This window comes from Triturus cristatus, chromosome 6, assembly GCF_964204655.1.
Source record: "Triturus cristatus chromosome 6, aTriCri1.1, whole genome shotgun sequence".
Lineage (NCBI taxonomy): Eukaryota > Metazoa > Chordata > Amphibia > Caudata > Salamandridae > Triturus > Triturus cristatus.
The window spans coordinates 1,351,783,826-1,351,798,929 of NC_140589.1; the positions used below are offsets into that span (position 1 = coordinate 1,351,783,826).

The 15,104-nt window shown below is 41.5% G+C and overlaps 1 protein-coding gene across 4 annotated transcripts in view; it reads right to left on the bottom strand.

Moving 5' to 3' along the window:
• The window catches only part of SANBR (SANT and BTB domain regulator of CSR), a 285,399-nt gene that overhangs the window by 65,257 nt on the left and 205,038 nt on the right, over positions 1 to 15,104 (bottom strand). For 3 of the 4 annotated variants that reach the window (XM_085612350.1, XM_085612352.1, XM_085612353.1), the window contains one exon: positions 12,067 to 12,161. In XM_085612350.1, coding sequence (XP_085468476.1) covers positions 12,067 to 12,161 — 95 coding nt within the window. The remainder of the gene's footprint in view (positions 1 to 12,066; positions 12,162 to 15,104) is intronic. The other variant, XM_085612351.1, reaches the window with a different exon arrangement.

A 15,104-nucleotide genomic window follows, 5' to 3' on the forward strand; every position in this document is an offset into this window, starting at 1 on the left:
CAGGTCACCAGTGCCGCAGCAGACTCTCCCTGTTAGTGGCACATGTATACTGTCATGGAATATTGTTAAGGAGGCATTCTTGGCTCCACCTTACAATTCTTAAACCAGAGTCTCAACAAAAGATCATCAATCTTCCCTTTTCAGGTACTACCCTCTTCGGCAGCCATTCGAATAATGAGATGGCGACTCTTAAGGCAGTCAGCCTAGAAAGGCCAAAAGAACAAAGGCGTTCACTCAGGCCCTACCAGTGACAGTTTTACCCTCAGAGGGTTCAAACCCCTCCTTGGTTTCAAGGTCACCAGCAGCCACAACAGCAACGCCCTTACCATCAGCAGCAGTGAAGGCAGTATAGAGGATGATCCTCCCAACAGCACGCCCAAGGAGGTAAACCTACAACAGGCGCCTAGCCATGAATCTTCCCTTACCCACCCCGGTTAGGGGAAGCATCCCACTTTTTCTGTCAGAGTGGCAAAAAAATCACAAAAGACACCTGGGTTCTGAATATTGTTCAAAATGGTTATGATCTCGGATTAGCAGTAATGTTGAAAGGTAGCACTCCAATTTAAATCAAAGTATTCAAAATTTTCAGAGTAAAAATAATGGTGCATCAGCTATGTGGGAGTTTGTCCTCTCCCACTACATGAGAAAGCAAGTAATGACAGGATGCGGACCTGTGTTTAGCTGAGCACTGTTCACAAGGTGTCTAAACTGACACTACCACTTTAGTACATAATATTTGTTTATTTCTCAATAAGGACACAAAAAAATTTTTTCACTGAATCATTTCAATGTGTTCAGGCATAAGACAATAGCTGAGTTAAATCCAGTTTGTACCAAAACAAAATTATAAGCTGTATGCATCAAACTCATTTGCAAACAGTATTCATATGTAATATAACTTCAATGCATTTGATGTCAACAATTCAATATATAACATAGTTACAACACATCAGAAAATAAATCGGAAAATAAAAATGCCCAATGCATTTCGGAACCACTGTTCCTTCGTCAGGGGCCAATCTGTGGAAAAATAAAAAATAAAACATTTCATTGCTTCAATTGTTTTTTTGAAGGGACTCAGTCTCTAGCAACCAATTATGTTCCAAACTCGCCTCAAAAATGAGTTACCTGTGTGTATGTAATGTATGTTTACTGTTGATTGAGGAACCTCGTGATTCTGTGGATATAAAGAAACGCGCCACATAGGGGTTAATCTAACCACTGGGACCTAGATTCAAGACCGTGAGCATAAGTTTGTGGTAACACGGTAAATTCATTAGCTTACCTCTCTCAAGCTACTTTATGGCTCTGTATGGAGAGAGTAAAATATATCAGAAAATAATTACACGTAAAAGTTGTTGCGTTTACTAGCAGAGAAAGACAGACCGATTCGAACTATAGCCAGTCATGGAATATGCGTGAAAGATCTTACCTTAAGACAGAGTATGCAAAAAAACCTTACCTATCGTTTACGAGCAAGCCTGAGTTGCGTCGGTCACTCAGGCTTGCTCGTAAACGATAGGTAAGGTTTTTTTCGTTGACCATTACGGTGGTTCACCAATTTTACATCGAAACCTAGAATCGTTTTTAAAAAATTTTTTGCCTTCTTTTCCCTCTTTTCCTCTTTCTACAGCTTACTGCATACTCTGTCTTAAGGTAAGATCTTTCACGCATATTCCATGACTGGCTATAGTTCGAATCGGTCTGTCTTTCTCTGCTAGTAAACGCAACAACTTTTACGTGTAATTATTTTCTGATATATTTTACTCTCTCCATACAGAGCCATAAAGTAGCTTGAGAGAGGTAAGCTAATGAATTTACCGTGTTACCACAAACTTATGCTCACGGTCTTGAATCTAGGTCCCAGTGGTTAGATTAACCCCTATGTGGCGCGTTTCTTTATATCCACAGAATCACGAGGTTCCTCAATCAACAGTAAACATACATTACATACACACAGGTAACTCATTTTTGAGGCGAGTTTGGAACATAATTGGTTGCTAGAGACTGAGTCCCTTCAAAAAAACAATTGAAGCAATGAAATGTTTTATTTTTTATTTTTCCACAGATTGGCCCCTGACGAAGGAACAGTGGTTCCGAAATGCATTGGGCATTTTTATTTTCCGATTTATTTTCTGATGTGTTGTAACTATGTTATATATTGAATTGTTGACATCAAATGCATTGAAGTTATATTACATATGAATACTGTTTGCAAATGAGTTTGATGCATACAGCTTATAATTTTGTTTTGGTACAAACTGGATTTAACTCAGCTATTGTCTTATGCCTGAACACATTGAAATGATTCAGTGAAAAAATTTTTTTGTGTCCTTATTGAGAAATAAACAAATATTATGTACTAAAGTGGTAGTGTCAGTTTAGACACCTTGTGAACAGTGCTCAGCTAAACACAGGTCCGCATCCTGTCATTACTTGCTTTATGATCTCGGATTCACACACCCTCCTCCGACTTTTCGGGTGGAAGTCAACATCTTGTTGCAGAAGCATGCAGTTGAGGTCGTTCCCGATAAATAACGGGGCACAGGCATCTACTCCGGGTATTTTCTGGTGAAGAAGACAGACAAGAACCAATTCAGACCCATTCTCAACTTAAAAATAGCCAACAAATTGATTCTGCAAGAAATGTTTCGGGAGCTGGCATTGCATCAGATCTACCCTCAATTACACCAGGTGCATTGGCTCTACTCCATAGACCTCCAAGACGTGAACTTTCATATACCCATCGCCAAGCACACCACAAGATCTTGAGACTTGTAGTGGGACATGACCAAGTTCTTCAATTTGGCCTCAAGTCAGCTCCCACAACCTTCTCGAATTGCATGGCAGTGATTACTGCTCACCTCAAGAAACAGAACCTTCGTCTAGCCCGACCCAGTTGATTGGTTAATCAAGGAGTCCACTTAACAGCAAACCCAGCAACATTACAACTGAACACGAGAGGTCCTTCAAAGACTGGGTCTTCACATCAACTACAAGTCAATTTCCACTCCAGTCCAGACTCTGCAATATTTAAGGGCTACCATCGACACCATGCAGGCAAGAGCATGTCCTGAGGAGAGACTGTTCTCGATCTGTTGGAAGTGTCACTCTCTCATGAAAGCCTCTCATGCCACGGTGAGGTCAGTGTCATCTCTCCTTGGCTCCATGGCCTGAAGCATTTTCCTCAGTCTGAATGCACAACTCCATATGTGCCACCTTCAGGTATGTCTCTAGGACCAGTGGGACCAAGCAACAGCCAACTGGGAAGACCAGATCATTCGGTCCCTTCATGCGAAGCATTGTCTAACTTGGTGGTGCTTACCAACCAACCTGCTTTAAGGAAGACCTTTTCACCAACAGGTTTCCTCTCAAACAATAGTGACAAGTGCATTATTACTGGGGTGGGGAGCCCACATGGATCATCTCCAAATACAAGGCACATGGTCTCTGAGGGAGAGACCTATCATAACAATCTCCTCGAGCTTCGGGCAGTTCACCTAGTGATAAAAGCGCTTTGCCCTTCATTCAAAACCACTCCCTGCTAGTTCAGACTAACAATACAACCAACATGCACTAGCTCAACAAGCAGGGGGGAACGAGGTCCAGGCCCTTATCACATGAATCCCAAGCAATTTGGAAATGGTTCATAGCCAGAACCTGCAACTCATGGCAACTCACCACAAAATGTTCAGGCAGATGCCTTCAGCAAAATTCTGCAAGAAAACCACGAGTGGGTCCTTCACGACGATGTTGTGCAAGACATCTTCAGGCTGTTGGGTGCTCCCCCCCCCATCAACTTGTTCACCACTGCAGAAAACAAAAAATGCCAAGGCTTCGCCTCAAGATACTTCCCTCTAGGGAATGGCCTGTGGATCGAGTGGACCGGCAAATTTCTCTTCGCCTTTCCACTGATCTCACTGATACCCACAGTCCACATCAAACTGTCCTACGCGAGAGCCAGAATGATCTTAATAGCCCCGGAGGGGCCACATTGATTGTGGTTCACTGACCTTCGTCGCCAGTCAGAGTGTCCACATCTGAAGCTGCCATGTAGACCAGACCTGCTAACGAAGTTCAGAGGCCATATAGTTCACCCCAATCTCTCCTCCTTGAATTTGCAAGCATGGCTCCTGAGCTAGTGCAGTATGGACATCAGAACCTGCCACAGGACTGTAAGGACATAGTCAAGGAGGCTAAAGGGCCGTCAAAATATTTTCCAGGAAGATGTCATTATTCCCCACCTTCTCCATTTTGCAAAATCTGGCTTGCAATTCTCCTCCATAAAAATCCACTTTGCAGCCCTTACTGCCTCCTGAAAATGTCTTTCACAACCCTCTTTTCTCAAAAAACCTGTGGTCAAGGATTTTCTAGAAGGATTAAACAAGGTTTTCCCTCCCATTAGGCACCCTTCCCGTCATTGGGAGCTTAACATAGCCCATTCACGTGCCTATTCATAAGTCATTCCTGCATCACCTCTCTTGGAGAACAGCTTTTCTTGTAGCAATTACATCAGCTCGTAGCTTTAGCGAAATCCAGGCGTTATTTCTCAAGAGCCATCCTCAGTTTTCCACTCTCTCAAAGTTGTTATGAAGACTCACCCAAAATTCCTCCTCAAAGTTGTTTCTGACTTTCATGTCAATCACACCTTCTCATTACCAACCTTCTTTCAGCAGCCTTAAACCCCGCCTGAAAGAAAACTACATTCCTTGTATTTGAGGTGGGTCTTGAAGTTTTATCTAGACTTGACACGCGATATCCCTGGATCAGACCAATTGTTTGTCAACTATGGCCCAGTCCGTACAGGTTTAGCCACTTCCAAACAATCCATCTCCCCATGGATAGTATCTTGCATATTCTTATGCTACCAAAAGGCCAACAATACTTTGTGAGCTAGACCCAAGGCCCATTCTACTATGGGCAAAGCAGCTACTGCTGCTTTGATGAGAAATGTCCCTATAATGGAGATTAGTAAAACCGGTACAGGAGATCTGTTCACTTAATCACCGAGCACTACTGTTTGGATTCGGATGCTTAGGCTGACGCTCAAGCAGGACAAGCCTCTCTCAGAAATGTATTTGCTTAATTCAGCCTTATTGTCACTCCTATGTTTCCCACTGCTCTTGGTGGGGAGGGGCTTGCTAATCTATTCAAATGCTTCTGACTATCTATGGAGATTTCCTTAGGAGAGAAGGCATGATTTCTTACCTGTAATCCCAGTTGTCTCTTAGGGGAATCTCCACTGAAGTCATAAGGGACCCATCTGCCTATCACTACCACATTGCGTCAAAAAGAACTGAGGCAAATGCCACGTGATAGGCATGATGGGATACTGGTGGTCTCCTGGTCTTTAAAGGCATAGAAGCTTTTAAAACTCACATAATAGCAACCTATGGGTCTACACTGTCCTGCTATCCTTCATCTTCCACCTTTACAAAAAGTATTTGTGAAAGAAATTTGAGCTGTTTTATAAAATATTCACCTAAAATTATACATAAATAAGGATATTTAACCATTTTGTAAGCACAATCTGACGAATTTCACCTCTGTAGCCTGATTTTATAGGCTGCATAATATGTTCTTTCGTAAGTGTTTCTATAGGCCTTCCTGAAAAAAGGCAAATGTCTACACTTAAGAAGATATTCTATGGAAAATTGCTCCGGGATTCCTGTACGTGGGTGAAACTATTCAAACACTTATGACTTAAACAGAGATTCCCTAAGAGAGAACTGGGATTACATGAAAGAAACCATATCTTATCTTAATGGTGCAATGTGAACTGCTATATCTTTAAATATTCAGACAAAATAAAGAAAGACGATAATGAGATATAGATGAGATGTGTCTATTACCTTTCAGATGGCTATAGGGAAGGGGATCAAATAAAATTACAAAACCACACACTTAAGCAAGAGAAATATTTTACATTGGAAAGGAGAAAGGAAGAAAAAACAGGTGATGAGGGAAAATAAAAGATTGGAGAACCACTGGCAGAGTGGATTCGACAGAATGCTGGACTGTGGGCAAGTAGGTGGTGCTCAGGTCATGAATATCAGGTATTTCTTTATGCAGGAACCTATTGTTGTATCTGCAATGACCGGGGTGCTCTACTCCCAGACTCCTAGAAGTGTTGCAAATTTACAGAGAAGCTTCTGGCCTTCACATTAACTGTGCCAAATCGTAATATGTTCCAGTTACGGAATGCAGCAATATTTACTGGCAAGAGTGGGCTGGGGGATCGGAGTGTCCGTTTCACATACTGGAGTTTCCACATTCACTACTATGCTGGAACCTCAATATTGCGCTTTTGCAAACTCGAAGAGACGTCCTGGCCTGGGACATATTGCCCTGAGCAATAATGGGACATGGGGCTTTCTTTAAGAGGGTATCATAATCTAAGTTTCTCTATGTGCTTCAGAACTACCTTTCTACTCTGCCTCCAGCCCTATTTACCAAAGTAAACACTAAACCAAGCTGATTTTTATGGGTGGGCTCACATCCAGGAGTATACAGGCCCCGTATGAAGGAGGCATTGAGGGTGCCAAACCTTCATCTACATTACTGGGCCATGAAATTCATGGTTAGCAGCGATTGAATATTTGCTGATGTCCAGGACCCAGTGGCGTAACATAAGCCCCCGCAGGATCTGCGGTGCGGTGCGAGGGCGGGGGACAGATCTCCAGGGGATGCCCGCAGCACTATACCATTACTTGAGAGCTCTTGAATGAGTCTGGAGGGGCCCCTCCATATGGTTTGCAGGGGGGGGGGGGACCTCAAGTTTTGTTATGTTAGTGCCAGGACCCTGCCTTGAGGTTGAAGCAAAACCTCTTGCAGACCTGGAACCTAGAAGTGATTATGTATGGCTACACGGTTTCCAGAGGGATCCCAAAGCCTGCTGGGACCCCCTAATTTACTGGCATAAAGCCTTGAAGCACATTTCAAGGTTCAAAACAATCACAAAGGAAACCCTGTTGTGGGGTACTTTGCTTTTCCAGGTTTTGAACCTGGCAGACTGTAGGCCCCGAGATTTGATTAGCATCTCAAAGATTGGTGATGTGTGGGAGAGGGGCAGTATCAAAACATTTCCACAATTAAAAGAGAAATACACACTGAATCACTCTCAGTTACTCCACTACCAAAAGCTTTGTAACATATTTTACCCATATAATCACCTCTTATGGGCAGTTCCTGAGTTTAACTCTCTAGAGCCCAAGATTGAGTTGGAGTCGCTAGCCAATAGAGACATATATTATATATACAGGTATCTAGTGATAAATTCTCCAGTCCCTCTCATACAATTGAAGGGTAAATAGCAAGGTGATGTGGGCCCTTCGAAGATGATGAATCGCTTTATGCCAAGATGGTGGCCATAGAACTAGCTACTTCAGCCAACCTGAGACTGACACAATTTAAATACTTTCACAGGACCCACTATGATGTCACCAGGCTGTGGTGTATGGGTAGGAAAGTGGTTAATTCCTGTCCATGTTGCCATGCTGCTCAGGCCAAATTGTTCTATATGGTATGGGACTGCCACAGAACAGCCCTATTGGTCTAAAAAGTTCAACATACTGAGCTCAGTGATTGCCAACACATTACTCATGGGCCCTTAGTGCGCCCTACTTGGCAATGAGTGGGATCAGACGGAAACCATGGGGTCTCATCGCCTTTTAGCATTGTGCCTACTTGTTTGAAAATGGGACATATCCAGGCACTGGATAGCGACAGACTTGCCCATTGTTGATGAACGAACCAGGGTATGGACATTTGCACTGCAGCAAAAAAAAGCTTTTTTAACGGTATGTAGCTGTCGGGCATATGGTGGGATCATTGGGGTATGGGAGTGATACGAGAGGTTTGAGCAGATACGTATATGAAATCTGAGTATTTTTGGTGTGTGAGTTCTGGCAGTGCTGTTGTCTGTTATTCAAAAGCAATAAAAAGAGTTTATATAAAAAAAGGTTGGAGAAGTAGTGGGAAAGCAAATATAAAGGTAGGCATGGGGAGGTTCCTTAAGGCGTAGTGATATGTAAGGAATGAAGTGCAGGCCAAGATGTGAGACAAAGTTGGGAGAAAGGAAGGGATATAAGAAAACAAGGAGCTCAAGTTGTGATTTCAGAATCAGAGGATTAATCTGTGCACCACCTGGTCATGGGAACAAGGGGCACAGCAGAGTCCGCCAAGGAGTCACTGCAACAGCCCAATGACAGCGGATGTACTGGTGAGGATGCGTTAGAACGATTTCCTTTCTTGTACACTGGTAGGTAAAAACGCATCAGGTCATCCTCTTTCTGGTGTTTATTAATGGGACTCTGTATGCTTGTGTGGATACTCTGTGTATTGTTAAGGCAGCTTACCTTCTCTCTAGCACCCCCAAAGCAATTTGTCAATGTCAATTGAATTTTTCTGTTTAAGCGAAACGCTCCAAAATTATTTCTCCAAAGCAATGTTCCTGGTTGCTTTTGGACGTCAGCAGGGTAATTATAAATTTCATGAACTAATCCATAATGGAAGAGTAGTTAAGCAAAACACATTTCATTTGCCTTCTCAAAATATACAGTAACAAGAATAAACACTGATTGCAATAAACTCATGTAGAAAACTTTGGAAGACCAGGAACACATTAATTTCACTCAGAATTAGCTTCCGGACACTTGGTTCCCATTTTGAATCTTTTGCTAGAGTAATAATGTCCATTTGTGCAGTCCATTAAAAGAGTGTTTCCTCAACTACCTCATCATTGATAGCCCATTGGTGATCTTCTAAAAAGGATGTACTTTTAGGCATCTGATCTAAAAATATTCACATCTAGTAATTGAATCACCATTATGTGTAGTCTGTGTGCCATAGCAAGAGCCATTTGAGCCTTCCTTGAGAGAATTATGAATCCTTGATTGATGGGAGTACTATATAGAGTTTTTCTTCCTAAACTAGTACTGTGTTCACATTCACTAAGGGAAGGAAAATCTCACAGGCTAGATAGGCGACTCTCAGATGCTGCATATTACATAAGTTGTTTCTGTTTCCAACAAAGCTCCTTGAATTTTTCAGTGTCTAATATATATATATTTACTCATAATCCTGTCATAGATGTAAGTATTGCAAATTATTAAAGATGTGTTTGTTTTTGTCAGGGTTCCCACCTCAATATGTTCTTGGTCCGACTCCACCAGGGACAAGAGCGAAGAGATGCAGGGCTTACCGTCTACATAGCTGTATCATTGCTAGACTTATGAGATCTTCGCAACACACTTGAAGACATCGCATGCACGGTCATGAGTTATTATCAAAATGCAAGGCCAAATTTATCCTATGAAAAAATATTTGTGTGTCTGCTGATCAAGGACTAAATTAAAGCTTAAGGCACTTTCATTAATTCAAGATACTGCTCTGAAGGAAGCACTATTGCATTCATGTGTCTAACACAGCTCACAAACTTGAATTGTCTACCCTGGAGAGGCACCGATTTTCTGGGGAGTGTCTGAAGCCCCAGGGATATTGTAGCATGCCTGGAAACACTGAGAATGTTGTGTTAGGATTAGGATTTGAGAAGCCAACTGCTCAAGTGCGTAAGACAAAACCTTTCATTTTTTCTAGATGAGTGACTGACACACACTAGAAGAAAGCAATTGGAGTTGACATCCGGCTGAAGAGCAAGTCTTTGTACCGGATTTTATTTATTTTTACCACATATTTCCAATGTTTCTTGCAATAGGAATCTGGAAACAGATGTTTAAGGTTGTTAGACCACAGCTTCAGTCTTCACAGCTTAGATGTGGACGTTTGGTGTAGTCCCAGCCTGAACATCTTTTTCTGCATCCATTTGTTTGCAGTGTTTACACTCAGAGCTATTGGTGTTTTGCCAGCTTGTACTGATAGCGACTTTCCACCTTTCCCTTCATTATAAAGCTTTTTTGGGCACAGGTTTCACAATTTCATGAAATTACTTTGACTGAAAGCTGACGACTAGTGCTACAAGTCTGTCTTCATTATGTGAACATGTCAGGATGGGATGCAAACAACGTCAAGCCTGAAAATTATGAGGTTGAATTTTGTGTTAGCCACCTATTTACAGGTAACAGAGTCTTAACCAGGAGAAGTTTGCCACATCCATAATCAGGTTTAAAACCAAGCACACTTCTTCCTATTTTCTGAGATGCCGTTCTGTTTAACTTTACTACTACTAAATGCCTTCTGTGAATACCAAAAGTAGTAAGTTTAGGTTTTTATCTCAGATTAGTTCTGTGAATCGGCCCTTAGGAGTCTGTCTCCTTTCTCTCTGGGTGGTAAACCAGATATTCAATTAATTCCGTAGCACACTTTCGGACCTGCTTGCAAACGAAGGGAGCAAATATGCCTACAGGAGCAACAGAAGATGACGAAATGGACCAATCAAACATCAGTGGCACACTCAGTGAATCTGATAGACTCTGGGGCCCTATTTTGCAGTAGCACAATCAAAACGTTTATGTAGATGCCAGGGGGTAATATGTGCTTGGACTGCTCCAAACTTGCAGTTTATAGTAGTTTGAATCAATGGAATGTTATCAACACCACATTAGGTACACGGATTAGCAGGTTACCGGTACATATGTAAGGGATTAAATTTAGCATGTGCATAGCAAAGGGCTATTACTAACTTATTGTTACATACAACAAGCATTTGATAACTGAGTTGGGAGAAAAGAGGGCATCCTTAAGTTTAGCCATAAATTGTAGAAGGCTGAGGCACACATTGCTGATATTCGAGGGTAGAGTATAGAATTCTAGAGATAGCTTTAATATGTTTGAAAGGTGCCAGTCTCCTTGGTTTTTGTGCTTGGTCTTGAGTAAACAGAGGATCAGTCTAGGCTTTTTGAAGCTGGGGGTGGAGTATTACTTTTTGATGTTGTCCAGGAAGTAGATCGGGAAAGAGTTCTCCTAGCATATATAGTTGAGGCAAAGTATAATTTCTGAACTCTACAGAGATCCACTGTAGGCAACAGGGATGGACCTGCTTGACATTTGTAGGCCAATGAAAAAACATCAAGCTGTGTGGTGAGCTTTTCACAGTATTTTACGTGGCACTTAGCAGAGGGTGTTGCTATGGTCTATCAGCAAGTTCACTAGAATGTCAAAAGCGGTCTTTTTGCAACATTATCCTGGGTTAGTGTTCAGCATGGATTAATAGCTGCTTTTAATTGGCATGAGAATTACTTTCTTACTGCTTCTACCTGACAGTTTAAGCTCAGGCCAGCATCTTAACGTTGCATGGATGAATATGTCTTGCCAAAGAACATGGGCATTGGGCAGTGTAATTATATTTTTGTGGTGGAGTAGAGGGGGCTAGGACAATGATTTGCTGTCTTCATCTGTTTAAATTAAATACCAGATTGGCACTGCAAGATCAATGCTCACCACTAAAAAAACTGGGCTTCTGGAGATTATCCAAAAGTTAGAATCCTGTAGCCTTTTGTTTTCGTTTTAGTAAACAAGGTACCGTACATACTCAATCTTTTATCACATGTTGATCCTTACATTTCGTTCCACTTACATACAGTGGTATATTCAAGCCTTAGAAGGTTCCATTTTACAAGGTGTGATCCCAACAAGAGTCCCTTATCCAGAAGGGGTTGCCCTCAGGCCGGCTGTCTGCGCAATGTTTACCCCTTGCATTCTGTACTCTGCTATCATACATTATTCTTCAGGTTGCGTGTATGTAGGGTCCGATTGTTCAAATAGGTATGTGTGCAACGGCTGCCATATGTCTCGCGCCCTTGAGGTTGGTGGCTGTAAATGCGCAGAGAGTTCCATATTCGTAACCCCTATTATATAGTTCATGATTTACTACCTTTTCAGCCATCAGAAACTGTACTACAAAATAATATGTGCCCAACAATTTAAGTAGAAAGGCAAAAAGTGCATTTGTTTGCTACATAAAACAATACATATTTAAAACCGGAAATGGCAAATTAGTATGAGGAGTCAAGTTTGTTGTCAATATAAAGGATGAAAATATAAAATAATATTTGCTCATGAATTTCTGTACAAATGCATAATATTAGGAAATGTTTCCTGAAAAACTACCTTGTCTATGTTCTTTTCCTTCTTTTGAATGCTAGGTGAAGAAACTGGTTTCTTTAGGGCCTTGCTGGACTTCTTTGGCTTCTCTCTTCTTCCTTCTCAAAAATTGAAAATAATGAGAACCAATGTGGCCAGTTCTTCATGTAGTAAACAATGACAGTGTTTAAGAACAATCCTAGCATAAGCTGTCTACAAAGCACAAAGTAGAGAAGGAATAGTGTTAACACCCTTTAAGTCATTGTGATGTACTAGTTGAAGATCACATTTACAGAATGCGAGTATCTGGAACTAAGCCTTTAAGAAAGACTCTCCGATGCACATGCATTATGTATAATTTGCAAAATCAATCTATGGATACTATTCAACCTAGCCCCTCTTGCAGAGTCATCCCCAAACTGTTTGCCTTCCTTCTCTTACTTTTTGCTGAATTCGTTTTTGTTGGCTGTAGGACTCTATGCACTTTACCACTGATAACCAGTGCTAAAGCACTTGTGCTCACTCCTCAAAAAATGGAAACATTGGCTTATACCCAATTGCCATATTTAATGCACTTATAAGTGGCACAATATGAGCCCAGGACCTGTACATTAAATGCTAATAGTGGGTCTGCAGCACCGATGGTGCCACCCACTTAAGTAGCTCTTCAAACATGTCTCAGGCCTGCCACTACAAAGCCTGAGTGGGCAGTTTAAACTTCCATTTCGACTGGGGATTTCTGTGGGACACACTCGGGGTAATGGGGTTTGGTGAGACTTTTGTTCAAACTATGAGAGGGTGCTATGAAGGAGCCTCGGCGGAAATCCTTCTGAACGGTCGATTAACATCTAGATTCAAGATAGGGAGGAGCACTAGGCAGGGGTGCCCTATTTCCCCTCTCCTTTTTGATATTTATATTGAGCCGTTGGCACAGGCACTCAGGATTGATGAGACAATTACTCCCTTCAAATATAAGGATTACAGTTGTAAGCTTGCTCTATATGCTGACGATTTGTTGATCTATACAAGTAATCCGGCGGAAGTATTTCCTAGGGTAGAGACGATAATGGAGGATTTTGGTCACCACTCGGGTTATCAAATAAATAATTCTAAAACAGAAATCATGTGCTGGGGGATTGATAACTGGGTAGGTTCTCGTAGCAGTCAGTTTAGATATTTAGGAATTATCATCACTCCAGACATTAATCATTTAGTTCAAGTCAATATTAAGAAATTAAGTAAGGATATTGATCAGCTCTTCTCTAGATGGCAGAACCTTCCCCTCACAATTTATGGTAGAGTTAATTTGGTCAAAATGGTTATTTTGCCTAAGTTGACCTATTTGTTTAATTCAATCCCCCTTTTATTTCCTGATTAAACTCTTGCAAACATTCAGGGGAAGATCGGTAGCTTCATATGGGCAAAAAAAAAAATCTAGGCTATCATGGAAAAAGTTAAAAAGAAGATTATTAAAAGGTGGGCTAGCACTCCCAGATATAAATTGGTATGCTCTATCTTTCCAGCTCAAAAATTTTAGGTGTTTACTGTCATGCCCCGATGACTCCAATTGGGGGAGAATCTTGAATTTAATGGTAGGTGTAGAGGGTGGAGAATCCGGGTTCCTGTACAAAATTGGAGCGGTCAAATTTTATAAAAAAGTACGTCTAAAGGTATTAAAATCAGCCCTTAGAGTTTGGAACAAAGCTAAAGAGATATGGGGGACTAAGTATTATTCTGAGTTTGCCCCAATTTGGGAATCCCCAGGCCAACCTCTATGGCTCAGGGACAGTTTGTCCCTCCCTATTAGGGGAGTAGGAATAAATGTATGGTCGGATCTGATAACATCGGATGGAGTCCTCCCGTGGGAGGTACTGAAGTCCAGGATCGGGGACTCCTTCTCTAGGTTTAAATACATCCAACGTTGCGCCTGGTTTAAGGCTGAGGAAGAGAATATTGGAGGAAATTGGGAAATCGAGTGTTCTTTCATCTCCAGGGCTCAGGAAGAGAGAAGTTGGGTTCTGGTACAGGAAGATGTTGGAAGTGGAGGAAGCGTACTCTCCCGCACCAAATAGGGTATGGAACTCAACGAGACTTGAGGTAGACTCAGCCACTCTTTATGATTATTCTTTAAAAATACTATATAAATATGTGAGAACTGTTTCTCTTAAAAAGAATCATTTTTTCACTATAAATAGACTATATTACACACCAAAAAAACTTGCGAGGTTTATAAATCCACCCCCCTCCTGCCCAAGATGTGGGCTGGTAGAAGCGGATGATATCCATATATTTTATGAATGCTTGACAATAGGCCTCTTTTGGAGTAGAGTGGAACGGGCTATAGAGAGTATTTTTAAATCAAAGCTTTGTCTGAACTTAGCTAGAGTCATGTTTGGGCTGGAAGTAGAACTTATTGATGAATTAGGAGAACCATATGTTGCATTATTTTTTTGTTTTATTTTGATTGCTCGCAGAGAAATCTGCAAGATGTGGAAGGATCCTAACCCCCCCGTTGTATGATAATTGGTTGAGAGCTACACTGAGAATTGCACGCTTAGAAACACTTTTAACTCACAGAAGGAATAGCACTATTTGGGAACCTTTTTTTGAATGGCGAACTGCAATGAGGTTGTAATAATATATGGTCCAATGATTAACACCATGCCTTGGTATAAAAAGGCAGGCCAGGTTGGCTCCAGGCGATAGCAAGAACTCCGGCCTGGGCCACCCAGGATAAGATTGGGCCACAGGAGACAAGTTGCATTCGTTAGTGGTGAGATGAGGATCAAAAAAAAAAAAAAAAAAGAAAAAAGAAAAAAACTTCCATTTCGACTTGACAAAGCCCAAACCTTCATTTTGAATACATATAAGTCTCCCATAGGGTAGACCCTGGACAGCGCAGAGGGCAGAGTGCAATATATTTGAAAAAGGAGGACATGTGCCCTTAAGTTTTATATGTCCTGGTAGTGAAGAACTCTTAAATTCGTTTTACACTGCTGCAACACCTATCTCTCCAATAAGACACCACTGGGATTACCTTACAACATTTTATAAGTGTAATTTCC